The sequence below is a fragment of the Garra rufa genome, chromosome 18, assembly GCF_049309525.1.
Source record: "Garra rufa chromosome 18, GarRuf1.0, whole genome shotgun sequence".
Classification (NCBI taxonomy): domain Eukaryota; kingdom Metazoa; phylum Chordata; class Actinopteri; order Cypriniformes; family Cyprinidae; genus Garra; species Garra rufa.
The window spans coordinates 24,715,925-24,734,121 of NC_133378.1; the positions used below are offsets into that span (position 1 = coordinate 24,715,925).

The following is an 18,197-nucleotide window of genomic DNA, read 5'->3' on the forward strand; positions in this document are numbered from 1 at the left end:
ACTACTTATTACACATATGTATATATATTACAGTAGTTATTCATATTTTTGTGGTTATTCTTATTTATTCAAAAAGTATTAAAATAGCACTGACTAAAATACTGAAAAATGCTGCCAGCATACAAATTCAATATAATATAATATAATATAATATAATATAATATAATATATAATATAATATAATATAATATAATAACTTATCGTCAATTATAATTTTATATTATATTATAACTATTTTTTTTTATTTGAATTTCATTAATTTAGATTTTTAAATAGTTGATGCTCAAAATTATTTGTTTGGTTACTTGATTTTGTTGTTTATATTATTAAATGTGAAATTATGAATCCTAATGTTAACTGACTGGGCAGCGACCAGTCATTATCTTTTGGACATATCCTGCGTATGTTACAGAAACTTTATATATAAAAAAAATATATATTATATATATATATATATATATATATATATATATATAAACACTGTAAAAAAGTATTTTGTCCTCTATTTACAGAAAAACTGCTAACAACCACCCAGACAGAGACTCCCTTTATCTCTTGGAGTAAACACCCCAACGAGCGATGCTTTACCATGTGAGGAAGTTATTAACTCTCAAAAGGGCTAATTATTAGTCTGAAGCAGACGACAATATTCATCTTGAGGTTAAACGTGTCATTTACACTTCAATAAACTGCTCTTCAGTGTATATCAAGACGATCCGCACTGGGACAGTATGAATATTAGCCATGATTGTGGGAGTCTGAGCTGGAAACTGACACAGGTTTTAGCTCCCACTCTGGACGCAATAGTCATGGTAATCGGGCTGGTGGGACACTCGCTGGTCATCTATGTCCTGACTGGACGGAGGAGGAAAAATGGACTCCAGTCTCTTCAAGGAACAGATACATTACTTTTAGCCCTGAGTGCTTCAGATCTACTAATGCTCATTTGCCTGCCCTTCCACACCGCCGCTATAGCACTGGGCTACTGGCCCTTCAGCTGTATCCTATGTAAAGTCATCAGTTTCCTGGGAGTGGCCTGTAACTCAGCGAGTGTTTTTACTCTATCTGCCTTAGCGGTAACGCGCTACCTGATTGTGGTGTACCCCACTTGGACATATCGTTTTCGACTGCGCCGCTGGTTGCGGGTTACTGTGGTTCTCATGTGGGTGCCAGCCTTGGCTCTCGCAGCACCTCAGTTCGCTTTCCGCAAATTGAGAACTGCTCCCATCCACTGCTTTGCATTTCTAACAGACATCAGCCAGTTGGTCTACAGTACTGTTCTGTTTCTGTTTGGCTTTGGTTTCCCTCTGATCATCATTGTCGTCATGTACACCAAACTCTACAGCTTCCTACGAAGGACGCGACTGCAAGGTACCTCGTCACAACTGGAGCGCTACCAGAATCAGGTGACCAAGACATCGATCCTGTTGGTGTTAGTTTTCACCATCTGCTGGTTGCCATCCTACATCCTCATGTTCTTTCTCATCAGTATCAATAACAGCAGTATACGTACACATCATCTCAACTTCGCCATCCTTGCTCGGCTGCTAGCGAGCTCCTCGGCTGTAGCCAATCCACTGCTCTATGCTTTCATGTCAAACAAATTTCGCCGAGAGCTGCTGTCATTGGGACAAAGGTGCTGCAAAGGTTGTGGGTGTGTTATGTGTCCAGGAAGAGCCGTAGTGCAGCCCTTTAACCCTGTGGAGCTGGACACCCCTCCTCAACAATGAGGATAAAATGCAGAAGCATTTGTTGTGCAAAATCGCTAGCCTGATGTCCCCGGGGCTATGAGGTTTTCCAGTCAGGCTACCCAAATGTATCATCTTAAATAGTGAAATAAAATCCCTTCTTGACTCGTGTTGTTCACTTGCTTGTAGATGTAAAACGGATCACAGTTGATCAAGTCTTGCCGATTTAAACATTCAAGGATTTTAGACCATTCAAGCGCATGAAGAGGTGAAAGAGAATTTAATTTCAGCACTCATTTGCATGCACACACAGAGAGAGATAGCAGTGTTTCATATAACGTGCAAACGCCAAATTGATTTCTCTTTCACGACTCCTTGCTCTTGAACGACACATGCACACAAAATTAACTAAAAATACCCGTCTTGTCAAGTACTCTCTTAAACTGTTGGTTATGTCTTAAAGTGAAATCAAAATGGAAGTTTATTGGCTTTTAGTATGAAAATATTAGCCTTAAGATTATCTATAAACTAGTGTGCTCCAAAACGATGACAAAATTCGCATTTAGAAGATATAAGCATTCAAAACATACAGTCTCTAACATCCGCCAATATGGATCATTGATTTTGATGACATCACCCTGCACTTCAGCTTCTCAACAAACTTTGTCCAATCAAATGCTCTCTAGAATCTGGTGCGTCCCGTAGCTTCTCAGTGAACTACGGCTCTGTGTAGTAAATGCTGCTAGATCTGAAAGTACACATTTAATATTGTTTTTACTCCAAACTTACTTCATAATTCAGTCGAGTGTTTGAAATAAATCCTTCTGTGAGATTATGTGGCTTCTTACACCATGTCTACACTGGATGCGACATGACAAAATACAATAGAACCTATCATGCTGTCTACACTGGATGCGGCACGGCGCGACATGGCAAAGGTCTGATGCTTAAGTAAGATTGTTTCTTTTTTTTTATATAATGATCAATGTTGAAAACAATTGTGCTGCTAATTTTTTGGAAACCATGAAAACCATTTTGGAAACCATTTTTCAGGAATTTTTGATGGATAGATGTTCAAAAGAACAGCATTTATTAGAAACAGATTGTTTTTGTAATTACATAAAAGTCTTTTTTGATCAATGAAACTAAAGGTTTTATTACCACTTTTGATTGTTAGTATTGATATTAGCCTCATTCGGTTGGTCGGCACAATACAGAATAATAAAAAAAGGAATGATAAGATCGGGCACTTACTTTCCACAATGGTTTTGCGTTCAGAGCCATCATCGCTGATCTGCTGAATGTTACCAAAGTGAATGTCACTGTAGAAGATTCTATTGGCTCCCTTTCCACCACCACCCCTGTAGTCAAAGGTAAGGGCGATGACGTTCTTCATGTGCTCCGGGTCTTCGAAGGGTTTTATAGGAGCATTGAGATTTGTTTCATCCGATAGATGAATGCTCTTTAGTATAGTCCGCTCCGAGTAGAGGAGGTAGCCATCGTAATCCCTACAGCTGTGGCCATCCTCTGCCAGCATGCCATGTGCGCAGGCGCAGGTACGATTACCATTACCACGGAACAGACACAGCTGTTCACAACCACCATTGTTCACTTTACAGACATTGGTACCTGCAAACAATATTAAGATATTAAAATAAACAAAGTTGCTGTTGTTAAAATCCAACTTTTTATATACTAGGGTCTCTTGGTTGACTGGAAATCTATACTAAAAAGAAGTTCTTTAGAGTGTTTTTTTAGGAGGATACACACCTTGCTGTCTTGCACGGTTGAAGACTTTAATGTCTTTGAGCTGTACGCCAATTCCTGTTCTCAGATATACCATATCTGTGGCGTTGTCCTTGTTTCCTCTCTTGATGGAGCCATTGGCATGTGTCCTATTGGAAATATGAGAAGATAAAAAGCTCATTACCTGTAAAATCTACTGCAGTAGTAAGATAAAAACTTTTGAGATCATAAATGAATATGAATATGAATTAAAGGAGACAGTTAAAAAGGTAATTTTAAGCAATATTAAAGGAATCTCTTTGCACCTGTCACTCCAGTAGATGTAGTCCTCGAAGACAGAAACAGCAAACATGTCCATGTTGTTACTAGACAGCACCAGCTCACGGTTCTCTCCAGTTTCCAGATTTATGCGCTCGATTTTGTCTGTACGGGCATCACACCAATACAGCAGGCCCTCCTACACATTGTACAACATTAGTGATATAGCACTTACAGTACAGTAGTAGTTTCACTGCTAGGATACATTTTAATTTCATTTTATTAATTAATTAAATGAAAAATTAAGTAAAAACCAAATAAACCAAAAATCTGGGGTTCGAAAGTTTTTTTTTTTTTTGTGAAGAAAAATGTTCAAAAATGCATTTAAAAAACAATTTCATTTAACGGTTTACATCAATATATTTTCAAAAATTTATTCCTGTGATGGCAAAACTGAGTGTTCAGTAGTCATTACTCCAGTCTTCAGTGTTACAATTTGAATTGCGGAATCCAGCCATAAAAATGGAATTTGCTGTATAACGCTGAATGTCACAGATAAATAAATCAAAAGTAGGTTAGTACACTTGAATAAAAACATGATATGAACTAGTGTCTATAAATATTAAGACGTAAAAAAACTATTTAAATATGAACCCTGCATGAAACCTGAGCAGTTTCAGTTACTACTATGCTTTCAGCTTCTGCCGAGTATTTGAACAATCTCTAATAATAATCTCTAATGCTTTGAAAGTCACTTTATGAGCTTATTACTGTTTCTTTTGAGAAAAAAAAAAGGGTCTTCACAACAAACCATCAAAATAAAAATACGGTTTAACTTGAAGAAACTATTACAGACTTAATATAATAATTATAATTTTAAGGAATATTTACCAGATAAATTATTTACCAGAAACATTTAAATACCCAACACAATATTTCTAGAAATAAATAAATGAAATACCAATAAATTATTATTTTTTTAATAAAATCAATTAATTAAAAAATTTATGGAAACATATCATTTGAGAAAAAATAAAACTGAATTTGAGGGGGGAAAAACACATTTCATAGGGCCTTAACATTTATTTTTTGTTAAACTTTTAATAAATTACTGTGCATGTTTCATGATTTTAATTAATTAGAGAAAATTTATTATTTTCTAATTAATTAGAAAGAATCTGAAAAAAAAAGAAAAAAAGAGAATTTGGGAAAAAATAAAACAGATTTCATAGGGTTCTAGTTTATGTACAAACCTGGTAATCGATGGAGATGCCGTTTGGCCAGCTGATACTGACATTTACAAGAACTACTCTCTCAGAACCGTCCAGACGAGATCTTTCAATACGTGGATATTGACCCCACTCCGTCCAGAATAGATACCTGTACAAACAAATACTTGAGTCTAAGATCATTTTTTTAATATATAAAAAAAAACAAATACACAATTTTCTCAAGTTCATAGGCACACATTCACCCTTCACTAAACATACAGACACATTCCCTCACCCTTTCGCTGGATGTACAGTAATAGCACGTGGTTTGTCTAGACCCTGAGAGATGACCACATAGCGGAAGGAGCCGTTGAGTCTGGCCACCTCAATCACATCAAAGCCTTGATCAGTCCAATAGATGTTACCTGTTTGTACAAAACAACACAATTCGTTAGAAACACTAGTATACATATAATGTGTTTTTAAATGTGTGTTTGCACGTTTGCACACCTGCAATCCAGTCCACAGTGATGCCTTCCACACGTCCAATGCCATTAGTCACTATATCCTCTCTCCAGGTCTGGTCTCTCTTGGCTCGGCTAATAGTGCTGAGCCCCATGTCAACCCAGTAGATGGTGTCATTCTCTACAGGGCAAAAGAAGCACAAAACACCTCAAGTTAGTTGTTTTCACGCTGTATCTTTGTACACAAAGATATCTGCATACTCACCAGCATGGAAGTCAATGCCCACAGCAAGCGAGGTGCCTGACACAGGTACAAGGGCATCAGATTTATCCGATGGGTCCAGAGGAATGCCACGGATGCCCTCATGCACAGAATAGAGCAAAAACGAGCCCATGCCTGCACATAGAAATGCAACACAATCAATGTTAAAATGTTGTCATGTGAAAGCAAATGGAGTACATTGGCGATGTTTGTATGAGCTCTTGCCTTCACAGGACTGTTGGCCACTCTTCAGACTATATCCAGCCGTACACATGCAGGCTCTTGTAGTTAGTGAAGTTGGCAAGCAAAGCTGAGAGCAGTCGCCATTGTTCTTACTGCAGAGGTTGGTACCTAATGTAGATATCAAACACATCCAAATGATACCAACTTTGATTAATAGTTTGGATTACTTGTTAAAATTGTGTTAATTTCACGCAATAGATATATTAAGACCAGTGTTGTGCAAGTTACTTCCAAATTGTAATACATTATATATTACTAGTTACTGTCAGTGTTGTTTTCGTCAACGATGACGATGACGAAATCATTTTGTTGACGCCACTTTTTTTCATGACGATAACGAGACAATGACGAGGTAAAAATGGCTCGTTGATGACTAAAACATGACGAGACGTGTGTCAGTTTTCGTTGACGAGACGAGAATAGACGAAAATGTTACAAATATTACAACCTAAAAAGTATCTGCCACTATGGCAAGCCGTTTTAGCATTAAATACTCTTTGTCATACTAGTATGGCAAGCCGTTTTAGCATTCTATCCATGTTTGGTTACGCCCACCACCTGGTGTGCAGCGCACAACGTGCTCAACGCGTCACATTGTTGGCACTCAGACAGACAGACGATTAACCATGATGGGTGGTCGCAAACGGTGAGAGGACCTATGGGTGTATTTCAAATATGTCTTTTATGTCTAAAACCATTCCTTCATTATTGTAATTATTGGTGAAAATAGTCGATCCGGAGGCTCACATTGTGTTGAACTATAGATCTGCTATTTTCACAACTTATAAGTGACACTACCCAACATCAAAATACTTACTGACCTACAATAATTTGTTAAAAGACTACCTTTTCCCCTTTTTTTTGACTAAAACTAGACTAAAACCTTTTTGACTTTTCTTCGACTAAAATTGGACTAAAACTATCACATATAGAAGTGACTAAAATTGGACTAAAACTAATAAGCATTTTAGTCCAAAAGACTAAGACTAAATCTAAGATGGTTGTCAAAAACAACACTGGTTACTATCTTTTAAAAGTAATTAGTTACATTACAATATTACTGTCTCTAAATTGCAATGCGTTACACTACTTATTTTAGTTACTTTTGAGTTACTTTCATCAAAATATCCACAGATTATAAAATGCCAAAATATAAGTTTATAGCGGCTCATTATACATTAAGTTTAGGATAGCTAGCATAAAATTATGAAAACATATTTAGGTAGGCCTACCGGTATGTCTATTAATGTTACGTTGTAGTTTAGGTTAAACACGGATAAGCACAAACCGCATTAACACATTCATAAATAACACCAGTAAATAAAGCGAAGTGTTATAATGTACAAACATTAAACACAATAAATAGCCTATAGGCTATTTTAAAAGGTTTTCAGAACAAAACAAGAATGAAGAATATAAGTTGCTAAACAAGCCAAAACGAATGAGGGTAAAAGCGAAACTAAAAGCAAACGGCATTGTTCTGACGCAGAACTCTCATTCGGCATGAATCCAATTAAACGTGTCCATATTCGTGATGTATCTGAATGCCAAACTATTATGTAAATTTGTACTTAACGCGCTTATAAAGCATCCTCCGCACATGAGCAAATATGTGTTTTGCCCAAGCTCAGGCTGAAGGGCACGGATTGTACTACGCAGTACGCACTATTTCATTTTACCAGTGTTTCTATATTTGATTGACTGTATTTTATTCTTATAATTAACAGACTGCAACTTTTGCAATGCTGTGTGTGCGTGAGGCGCCGGCGCAATCGAATAGCAGAACAACTCCATTTCTGGTCATACAGATCATTTAAAACTGCAGTGACTCTACTTTTATTTCTGTCATCTTGGTTTCCTTTCCGTGAACTTTCGTAGAGCGCCGCTCCAGACAAAAATGAACCAAACTCAGCAGCATATGTCACTCAGTCTTTTCCTTTCATTTTGTCTGTTCATAAAATCTGTTAATTGGGCTATTTATGTCAGATATATTTCGCATATTCATTCATTTTATATACAGACTATGATTTAATAAAAACAGATTTTGTCATTTTTAGCTTAATTTTTGTTGCTTGTCTGCGCTCGTCCATCATTTTTTCTCTTCTCCGACTCGCAGCTCTCTTCATTAGTTTAGTGTTAGTGGCACCAGTCCAGGTGCTCCAGGAGTTACTTGTGGTATTTCTCCATAACGGGAGTGCGTCTATCTCACAAATGTAGAATCCGTCTCTGCAGTCATCTCAACCATCGAATTCCAGCAACAGGAAGACAAAATATTTTACTCGTGGACTTTTTTTAATTCACAAATTAATTTTGAGTTAAAATATGTTGATGTAACTTGCGTTACTGAGATTGTAAAGAGTATTATTATTACCCAAATTGTATTAGTAATGCGTTATATTAACGTGTTACAGCAAAAAGTAATACACTACTGTAATATATTACTTTTGTAATGCGTTACTCCCAACACTGATTAAGACCTATAATAATATTAACATGTAATCTGTTTTGTTATCTGACAACCCAGAAATTCACCTTTTGAACCTTTTTTTACATTTAATTGGATATTTTTTAAATATTTAGTAAATTAAATAATAATAATAATTGTTGTTGTTACAATTTTATTTTTTAATTATTAACAACATAATTGTTATTAATTTAGAATGAAATAATAGTTTAATTAAATAATAATTTAACAAAAATAAAAATAATTCATTATTAATGATTAAATTAAATATTTAATAATTAAAATAATTAAATAAATTTTCTTTTTAAAATGTCCATTTACAGGGACAAAGTCACATAAACAATTTAGGGTTAAATAATCAATATAAATTACATTATTACATACAAATTAAGTATTACTTAAAATGTTTAAAATTTATTCTGTCTGGCCATCTGAATCCAGAAATTACTTTTGAATATTTAGTAAATTAAGTAACATCAACAAAACAACCACACCAATAATAAAATGATTATAAATAATATTAATAATAATAATAATAATAGTTGTTGCTGTTGTTATTCATTGTATTTTAAATTATTAACTGTATTTTAAATTATTAATAATAATTTAAAATACATTAATTGTATTTTAAATCATCATCAACTTAACTGTTATTTATGTAGAATGCATTATTAGTTTAATTAAATAATAGTTAAAATAAAATAAAAATACAATTGATTAATTATTCTTTTAAAAATTAATTTTATAAAGAAGAATTCCTTATTTTTTTAATCTCCAAATGCATTTACAGTGACAAAGTTACATAAGCAATTTAGGGTTTAATAATCGTTATAAATTATATTATGTACTTTAATTTTAAGTATGAATTAAAATGTAATCTCATTTATAATATCAGTATTTATTCTGTCTTGCCATCTGACAATCCAGAAACCCCTTTTTGGATTATGTGATCCATTTTAAGATGTAATTAAATATTCTTTAAACTGAATATTTCGTAAATTAATCATTTTGTGAAAACCTTGATTGATTTTTTGTGTATTCTTTGATAAATTCAAAGTTTAAAACAACAGCATTAAAAAAAAGAAAAGTTTGTTGAATTCATGTCTTTACTGTGTAATTCTAGAAAATAAATAATTTTCTGACCAGTAGTGTAATAATAATAATAATAGTTATAACAATTAACACATTCTAAAATTAAATGTATTAAAGTAATAGTTTAAAAGTAATTTTATAAAGAAGAATTCCACCTTTTCATTTCCATATTCATTTATGAGGACATATAATTATGAAAACACACACCTAGTTGATGCACAGTCTCATTGTAGATCTTCATATGCATCATGGGTGACGTGTTATTTCGAAGAACCTTCCAGTTGCCTCCATCGCTCTTGTCACATGTACCAATCTGATCTGTGCCCTGATCTGCCCACCACAACTTATCTCCTACACATAAAACATAAAAGAGTCAGTCGGTTATTCCAAATGGGTTAAAATGCAGAGAACACATGATTGATACTTAACAGAAAAACTTCACAATTCACAATTAAGATATTAAAACTTCAGTGAGCGGTTGATGGTTCTCTCTCTCACCCATGATGGCGAGGGCTGTAGCTTTGGTGAGTTTTCCTTTCACACCCTCGATGATCTCCAGTCCAGACCCATCCATCTTACAGCGGTTAATGGTGCTGTTCCCTGAGCTGATCCAGTACAACTGCTCCATGTAAAAGTCTATGGACAGACCTGTCGTGCGAAGAAGAAAAGGTGTAAAACATCATCTCCAAAAGGCTGTCTTTCAGCTTTAGGCAAACTAAACTTACACCACACAGGTGACTTACCCACTGGGCCTTTCTGATTGGTGAACAGTAATGTGTGGTTGGTGCCGTCCATGTTGGCCATACTGATGTTGTCCCCATCAAGCCAGTAGAGCTTTCTGTAACCAATGTGCAAAGAATAAGACGACAATAGCTGAGTGCTGACATAAAGTAGATATCAACAAAGTAAATCTCTGCAAATTATTTGCAACAGTTTTATAAACATTTAGAATTTTTTCAATTTAGTTTAAGTTTCAGTAATTTTGTATGAAAGCCCATTTCAGCCAATCAACTAAAAATTTTTCTTCAAATTACATTGATAGAAACTCGCAATTGACTTTTTTTCTCAGAATTGTGTAATATAAACTCACAATAGTGAGTTAAAGTCAGAAATGTGGGATACAAACTAAATTCTGACTTATTTTCTCAGAATTGTGCGATACAAACTCGCAATTCTGACTTTTCTCACAAATGTGCATTTATCTCTTAATTCTGACTTCATAACTTGCAGAATTGCTTTTTTTATCTCAAAATTCTGAGAACAGTTACAATTGTGAGATACACTTATCAGAATTGTGACTTTATATCTCGCAATTCTGACTTTATAACTTGCCATTGCAAGTTTATATTTCACAATTCTGAGAAAAAAAGTCAGAATTGTAAGTTTATATCTTGCAATTCTGAGACAAAAAATGTAGAATTGTGAGAGAAAACATTTCAATGACCTTTTCCAATTTTTTATTCAGTGGCGGAAATGGGATTTTGTTATATATTTCTGTCATTCTTATTAGTTTTTAAAAAAAATATTTGTATAAAGCTTTAATTTACTGATTTTAGTTTCACTTTTAATATTTTTAATTAGCTTTAATTTTTATATTTTCATTTAAATTTTAAATTAATGTTCTTTTGTCATTTGTATTAGTTTGTTTTTATTTCAACATAGAAATTAAATGACCATATTTATCTTTGTTTCGGTTTTAGGTTTTAGTAAATTTAGTACTTAGTTATCAAGGCAATGTTTCTAAGTTTTAAGTCTAATATTTCTATTTTATTTTAGCTTTATTTTAATTAAAATAACTAAAATAAAATAACTTTATTAATTTTAGTTACCAATACTGGTTTATTTGCGAAGAGCACCATGTTGTTAAAGTCTGCTAAGGTTCTGTTATTTAAAGTTTTGGACATTAAAAGACATTTATTTTAGTTTGGTTCAAAAAATATATATTTGCACTGCTGTTCAAAAGTTTTAAAGATTTTTATGTTTTTTTTTAAATACGTTTGTTATGCGAATCAGGGGGGCATTTTATTGATTGAAAATACAGAATAAAAACTGTAATATTGTGAAATATTATTGCAATTTAAAATAACGGTCTTCTATTTTAATATACTTTAAAATATAATTTATTCCTGTGATGCAAAACTGAATTTTCATCAGCCATTCCTCCAGTCCTCAGTGTCACGTAATTCTTCAGAAATCATTCTAATATGCTATTATTTATTAGCATATAATGTAGCACTTGTGAGCATAAGACACTTATTTAAAAAAACAAACAAAAAAAATCTTACTGACCTCTAACTTTTGAACGGCAGTGTATATATATATATATACAAGTATAAGTCCTAATATGTCAGTCAACTCAGAAACTATCTCTCAAAACACCAGTGGGCGATGAAATAAACACTAATTTATCATTATCAAAACCATTGTAGAGGGAAAAAAACACTGAACAAATGAAAAACCAGCTGAGTAACTTATATTGTCTGCATGCGTAAGCTTGCTATTTTTATTAGAAACTGGCGCGTCTTAAAACTAGCACACTGGCACTACAACAAACACATCTGGTTCACATTGGCCACACAGCAACAGACTGAGAAGTGCAACACGAGGACGGCCATATTGTCCAACCTATAGCTCACACTAATGAGCAACGTCTAGATTTCTCATCTACACCCTTTACAATCTCTGCCAGAAACATACTGACACGGCATCTGCTCCTCTCCAAATGTGGCCTACTAAACCAGCTGAGAGCGAAAGAGGCTAAAGAGACTAAAATGACAGAACGGCACTGATGCTAAGCCTGAACTAGCAATTGTGTATGTGTGTGCACTTGTACTAACCCCAGGATGGGATGTAGCACCAAACAGTGAGGCTTGTCCAGTCCATGGATTACAGCATTCTTGAAGGACCCGTCCAGGCGTGCAACATTGATCTGCTTCTTATTCGTATCATAGCTGGTCCAAAAGAGGTTTCTGGAGACCCAGTCTACAGCCAGACCCTGAGCATTAGGGAGGTCTAGTGAAGAAAGAGAGACATTTTTATCATGATTAGAATTGTAAACCGATCACACATTCTGAAAAACAGAGCAACATAGCAAGAATAAACATTGTGTCAAATCAACCAAACTTCCTCAGCTCAAATTTTTGATTTTGCTAATATTTTTTTTGAAGAAAAATAGACATGAATAGTGATGAAAGACAAAATATTAAATGTCATGGATGAATATTTACTGAGTAATTCACTATTTTGTAGAGGGGGTCAAAATGTCAATATTCATCTGAGATTCAGAGCCAAATTACAATAGGGTAAAAATGACTTCAGAAAGATGGCAGCATCATAATGTTATTTTTACACAGAGATTAGTAGGTCGATTAGTAAAATCTGTTGACTTTAGCCATCTTTGTTGCATTATGTGACAATGAATACAACAAAAAATACAGAAAGAGCACTTTTTTTTCTCCAAAGTTTGCATGCCTGTAACTCAAGAAGTATTTTAGATATCTAAATGCCCTTCTAGATATTGGATCTTAACAAACTTTCCTTTTAGCATCTCCATTTTAAGGCCCAATGTGGTTCTGTTCTAGAGATCTTGGAATTTCAAAATGGCTCCTGGAGTAAATCGTTAAAATGTACACATTTTCAGTGGTCAAAAACCAAACGTGGGTCACTTAGCAGAAATATGATACTTCTTTTATTTTAAAGAGGGATGTCTGAAGAACAAATAATGATGAAACTAGAAATCTATCTTCAAAGCATGAAACATACCTGTCTGAGTGCCAGAAACATTTTTTTTTCAAAAGTTTGCATGCCTAAAATAAATCGTGGATTATTCAGTAAATGTTCATCCATGCCACTTAACATTTTGACTTTCATCACTATATGCACAATATACTATCTTTCTTCTAATATTAGCAAAACCAAAATATGAGCCGGGGACATTTATTTAGGTTGAGTTGATACAGAATGACCCATGTGTATTTATCTTGCTTTCTTTCCTCCAAAAAGTTTAAAGCAATGAAGTTCAATGTTTAAGTGTTCATATATTTTTGGAGCCAGTGTATTCATAGAATAGGTCTTGAAGCTCAAACTATCATCTCACCAGCTGATACAACCGTCTCCACACCAGTCCCATTGATGAAGGCTCTTTTAATCGTCTGAGTGCGAACATCAGACCAGTAGATGCGGTGCTCCAGAGCATCATAATCCACCACTGTAACATTGTCGATGTCGGGCACAGTAAAAGAAATTATGTAGTTGTAATATGGATTATCAATGTCCACCCCCCTGATTTCAATCTGACGAGCATACAGCAGGAACTGACGCGACTCTGGACAAGAAAAACAGAAGAGTCAATGTCATTAGATATATAATATTATCAAAAATACACAAATGTACATATTGTAAGATAAAGCATTTATATATTTTATCTATAAGTACCTATATTAGTAGCAAATTCGACAATCTCCATATCGATTAGCCTAAACAGAAGAGCGGTTGCCACTACTATCTAATGTCAGTGTTAATTCATCACTGAACCTACAGGTCCTCTACTCCAATCACTCCGCTCTCCACAGAGCCATAATGGAGGCCGTGCTGCTGAATACTAAACACTGATCGTGCATCTGGGCGGCAGGGTGCACTGTTGTTTTCTTGACGGTTAAAGAGATTTACAGCCCACACAAGACTACTAACATTCAGCCAGACCTGAAAAATCTAACATTGAGGATCTAGCGCCAACGCAAAAGAAATCTAAAAGAAAAGCCTCATGCTGTGGCGCAATTCATATACTATATGTCCTAAAGTGTGTGAGAGAAGAATTAGTGCATTTAAAATCACAGTAAACTGAAAAAGTGTCAGTCAAAGTGTGATTTTCTAATTGTGCAGACACATGTACGCATTCAAAGCTAATTCGTCTCAGAATTAATGGCGATTATATAAGATTATATTACATAAAACTGAAGCTGCCATAGTAGTTAATAGCTAATGGATTTAGCTAGACGCAACACAAAAAGAACGCAGCAAAGAGGTCTAATAGTAATAAAAAAAGTAGTACTATTCACTCAAATTGGAAAGAGATTACTGGATGGAATACTGTATCCCACAATGCAATGTGCTTGAACTTTTGTTTCCAGTGTGATGGATTAAAATGGAAATAATATCAGCAGCAATGTTTAATCGAACAGCCATAGTTGATTCATTTGACAAATAAAATGTACTGAGGTCATGTGACAATGTATTGTGGAATAATAGCTGTTTTTGATACAGCATATATTAGTTACATTGTTCCTGTTGCTTAAACAGTAGAGTATGTCGCTTTCAATGCCAGGGTCATGGGAAATGTACTATATTGTGCAGTATTCAGTAGTTAGTAAAACAGTATTTAATTTGGAACTTGCTAGCAAGTAAAGCATGATATTTGGCTGGATCTTAGGGCTTGAGGGAGGAGGAGCCTACCATAGCAGGTGTGCTTGTCTGCCTTGAGTTTCATGAGGTGTGGACAGGCACAGGAGAAAGTTTGGTTGTAGTTGATGAGGCACAGGTGAGAGCACAGACCCTTCCCATCATTCGCCGCACACGGGTTGGGAGCTGCAAAGGTGAAGGAAAATGTTGTATATATATGTATATATATATATATATATATATATATATATATATTTATATTTAATTTTAATTTCTTTTTAATTTAGTTGTAGTAATTTTGACACTTAAACTTTTTGTATTTCATTCACTGCCAAAATATCTGATATCTATGGAAGTCCATTTCTGCCACTGAATAAAAAAATTAAAGGTAATTGTAACTTCTTTTTCAACAAATTTTACTTTTTCTTACAGTTGTTTACATCTCCCAATTCTTTCAAGACTTTTTTTCTCAGAAATGTGAGGTGTAAACTTGCAATTTTTAGAAATAATGTCAGAACTGCGAGAAATAAACAATTCTGACTTTTTTTCTCAGAATTGCGTTATATACATTTTGCAATTCTGACTTAATAACATGCAATTTTGAGTTAAGTCAGAATTGTGAGATATAAATGCAATTGTGTGCTTATATCTCACAATTTTGAGAAAAAACAGAAGAATTGTGAGAAAAAAGGCAAAATTGCAGAATATAAACTCGCAATTGAGAGAAAAAGTCAGAATTGCGAGATACAAACTCGCTTTTGTGAGAAAAAAGTCAAAATTGGAACTTTTTCTCTCACAATTGTGAGTATATCACACAATTCTGAGAGGAAAAAAAAAGGCAGAATTGTGAAATAGAAAGTTGCAATTTTGAGATATAAAGTCACAATTCTGAAAAACAATGTCAGTTTATATCTCAAAATTGTGACTTTTCTCAGATTTGCAAGGTTATATTTTGCAATTCTGGGAATTGAGTTTATATCTCGAAAATCTGACTTTTTTTCTCAGAATTGCGAGGTTATATTTTGCAATTCTGACTTTATAACATGCAACTGCAAGTTAAGTCAGAATTGTGAGATAAACTCGCAATTGAGAACATATCAATTTTTCATATCATATTTTTGCCCCAAAATTGGACTTTGTAACTCGCAATTGCGAGTTTACATCTCTCAATAGTGAGAAAAAGTCACAATTGTGAGAGAAAAAGCCTGAATTGTTAGATATAAACTCGTATTTGTTCGAAAAGTCAGAATTGCAGGTTATCATCTCACAATTGTGAGTTTATATCACGGAATTCTGAGAAATAGTCAGAATTGCGAGTTTATATCTCGCAATTCTGACTTTATAATTCACAACTGCGAATTTATATCTCACAATTCTGAGAAAAAAAAAGTCTGAATTGCTAGTTTGTATCACACAATTCTTTTAAAAAGTCAAAATTGCGAGATAAAGTTGCAATGAACTTTTTTATTATTTATTCAGTTGTGGAAACTGGCTTCCATAGTTTTTCATCTAGTATTTCTTTTTATTTCAGCTTTGTTTCAGTTAAAGAAAATTTTTTTTATAGTTTAATTAACAATTACAACACTGGTGTTCACAGCTTACAACATGAAACAAATGCAAGGCAGCTTTCCTGGCAGCCTTTTAACGTGTTAGTTTAGGTCATGCTTGTTCTCACCCTGAGGTTGTCTAGAAGGATGAAACACTTGAAGGTCAAACGGCTGAGTGTTTGTCCTCTGGACCACCGTCACATTGTGTCCTGTCCATTTGTTGGCTTTAGCCAGAGTGTTGGTCCTCCAGTCCGTCCAATAGACCTCTCCTCCATACATGGTGACGGCAAAAGGATGCGATAAGTGTTCATGACCCCGAAGCACCTCGATCAGGCCGGAACCATCGTAAGCGGCAGAGTAGATGGCATCGGATCTAAAAACATTTTTATTTTTAGACTGAAAAGTCAAGGAGACTAACTGGGGATGCGTTCGCATTTTACATCACTATTAGTGCCAATAGCATGTGCATACCTGGCATCAATCCACAGAATGCGGCGCTCTAAGTAGTCCACAGTTAGACCGTTGGGCCAGCCACCGTTTCCAGTCTCTTTGTGAATAGTGCGACGACCCTCCCCACTCATAGATGCAGCCTCTATCCTGGGGGAGCTGGCGTCCCAGTCTGTCCAGAACAGAATACTGGAAGAGAAAAAGAGAGAGAGAGACATTGCTTGTAACAACCTAATTCTGTCATTATATCACAGAAACTGTCAAAGTATAACATGTCTTACCCATCTCTTGGGTCAAGCGCAATTGCACGTGGATGCTCCACTTCTCCAGCCAGTAGTGTTGTACGCATGGTACCATCCAGCTTGGCCACCTCGATCTGATCCAGGTTACTTTCCACCCAGTAGATGTTTCCTGCGATCCAGTCCACAGCGAGACCCTCAGGAGTGGCCAAACCATACTGAATCACTACCTCAAAACTGGTGAGAGCTGAAACGCCAAGACAGGAAGAATTAAAAGGAATCAAAGTTAAACCTATAAATTAAATTGTACAAAGAAAATGTGAGTCCGACATAATAATTCTGGCCAAAACTGATGTCAATAAACATTTTAATAACGTGATTAATGTTTTTTAAAAGTCTTCTGCTTACCAAGCCTGCTTTTATTTGATCCAAACTACAACAACATTTTGAAATGTTTTTACTATTTTAAATAACTGAATATATTTTAAAATGTAATTTATTCCTGCGATTTCAACGCTGAATTTTTAGCATAATCACTCCAGTCTCAAGATCCTTCAGAAATTATTTTAATATTCTGATTTGCTGCTAAAAAACCCACATTATTGTTATTATGTTGAAAAGAGCTGACAAGAATTTTATTCAGGTTTCTGTGACAAATAGAAAGTTCAGAAGAAGAGCATTTATCTGAAATAGAAATCTTTTGTAACATTATAAATGTCTTTATCATCATTATTTAAACCAACTTGCAATGCATTTTGGTAAAAATTCAGTTTTACCAATAGTCTCAGACTGTATACAGCAGGGCTGCTACACCCTGCTCCTGGAGATCTACCTACCTGCAGATTTTTGTTCCAGCCCTGCTCCAACACAGCTGTCTGTAATTAAGTGCTACTTAAGAGATTAATTAGCTGGTTCAGGTGTGATTCTTCAGGGTTGGAGCTGAACTTTGCAGGATAGTAGATCTCCAGGAACAGGGTTGGGCACCCCTGGTATACAGTATATTGGCTAAGAAATCGTTTGATTGCTTCCAGCCTGAAAGCCATAAGTCAATGCTGCAATAAATATTCCCCACTCTGAGCTACAGCCATGTGGAAGAGAAAAAAATCATTCCAATCAAAGCAAGCTGCTCTCTGATCTGT

At 34.8% G+C, this 18,197-nt stretch overlaps 2 protein-coding genes across 2 annotated transcripts in view; one reads left to right on the top strand and one right to left on the bottom strand.

The window, feature by feature from the left end:
• Positions 1 to 18,197, bottom strand: part of lrp1ab (low density lipoprotein receptor-related protein 1Ab) — a 198,379-nt gene that overhangs the window by 33,675 nt on the left and 146,507 nt on the right. The window contains exons 27-43 of the mRNA XM_073822691.1: positions 17,101 to 17,305; positions 16,844 to 17,008; positions 16,501 to 16,745; positions 14,880 to 15,011; positions 13,525 to 13,752; positions 12,266 to 12,440; positions 10,172 to 10,266; positions 9,927 to 10,076; positions 9,636 to 9,779; positions 5,855 to 5,980; positions 5,633 to 5,764; positions 5,414 to 5,548; positions 5,199 to 5,328; positions 4,946 to 5,072; positions 3,740 to 3,891; positions 3,459 to 3,583; positions 2,943 to 3,317 (exon numbers count right to left, since the gene is read on the bottom strand). Of these exons, the coding sequence (XP_073678792.1) occupies positions 2,943 to 3,317; positions 3,459 to 3,583; positions 3,740 to 3,891; positions 4,946 to 5,072; positions 5,199 to 5,328; positions 5,414 to 5,548; positions 5,633 to 5,764; positions 5,855 to 5,980; positions 9,636 to 9,779; positions 9,927 to 10,076; positions 10,172 to 10,266; positions 12,266 to 12,440; positions 13,525 to 13,752; positions 14,880 to 15,011; positions 16,501 to 16,745; positions 16,844 to 17,008; positions 17,101 to 17,305 (2,841 nt within the window). The remainder of the gene's footprint in view (positions 1 to 2,942; positions 3,318 to 3,458; positions 3,584 to 3,739; positions 3,892 to 4,945; positions 5,073 to 5,198; positions 5,329 to 5,413; positions 5,549 to 5,632; positions 5,765 to 5,854; positions 5,981 to 9,635; positions 9,780 to 9,926; positions 10,077 to 10,171; positions 10,267 to 12,265; positions 12,441 to 13,524; positions 13,753 to 14,879; positions 15,012 to 16,500; positions 16,746 to 16,843; positions 17,009 to 17,100; positions 17,306 to 18,197) is intronic.
• On the top strand, positions 732 to 1,730 carry LOC141291403 (somatostatin receptor type 4). The gene has a single exon (XM_073823574.1). The coding sequence runs from the start codon at positions 732 to 734 to the stop codon at positions 1,728 to 1,730; it is 999 nt and encodes a 332-aa protein (XP_073679675.1).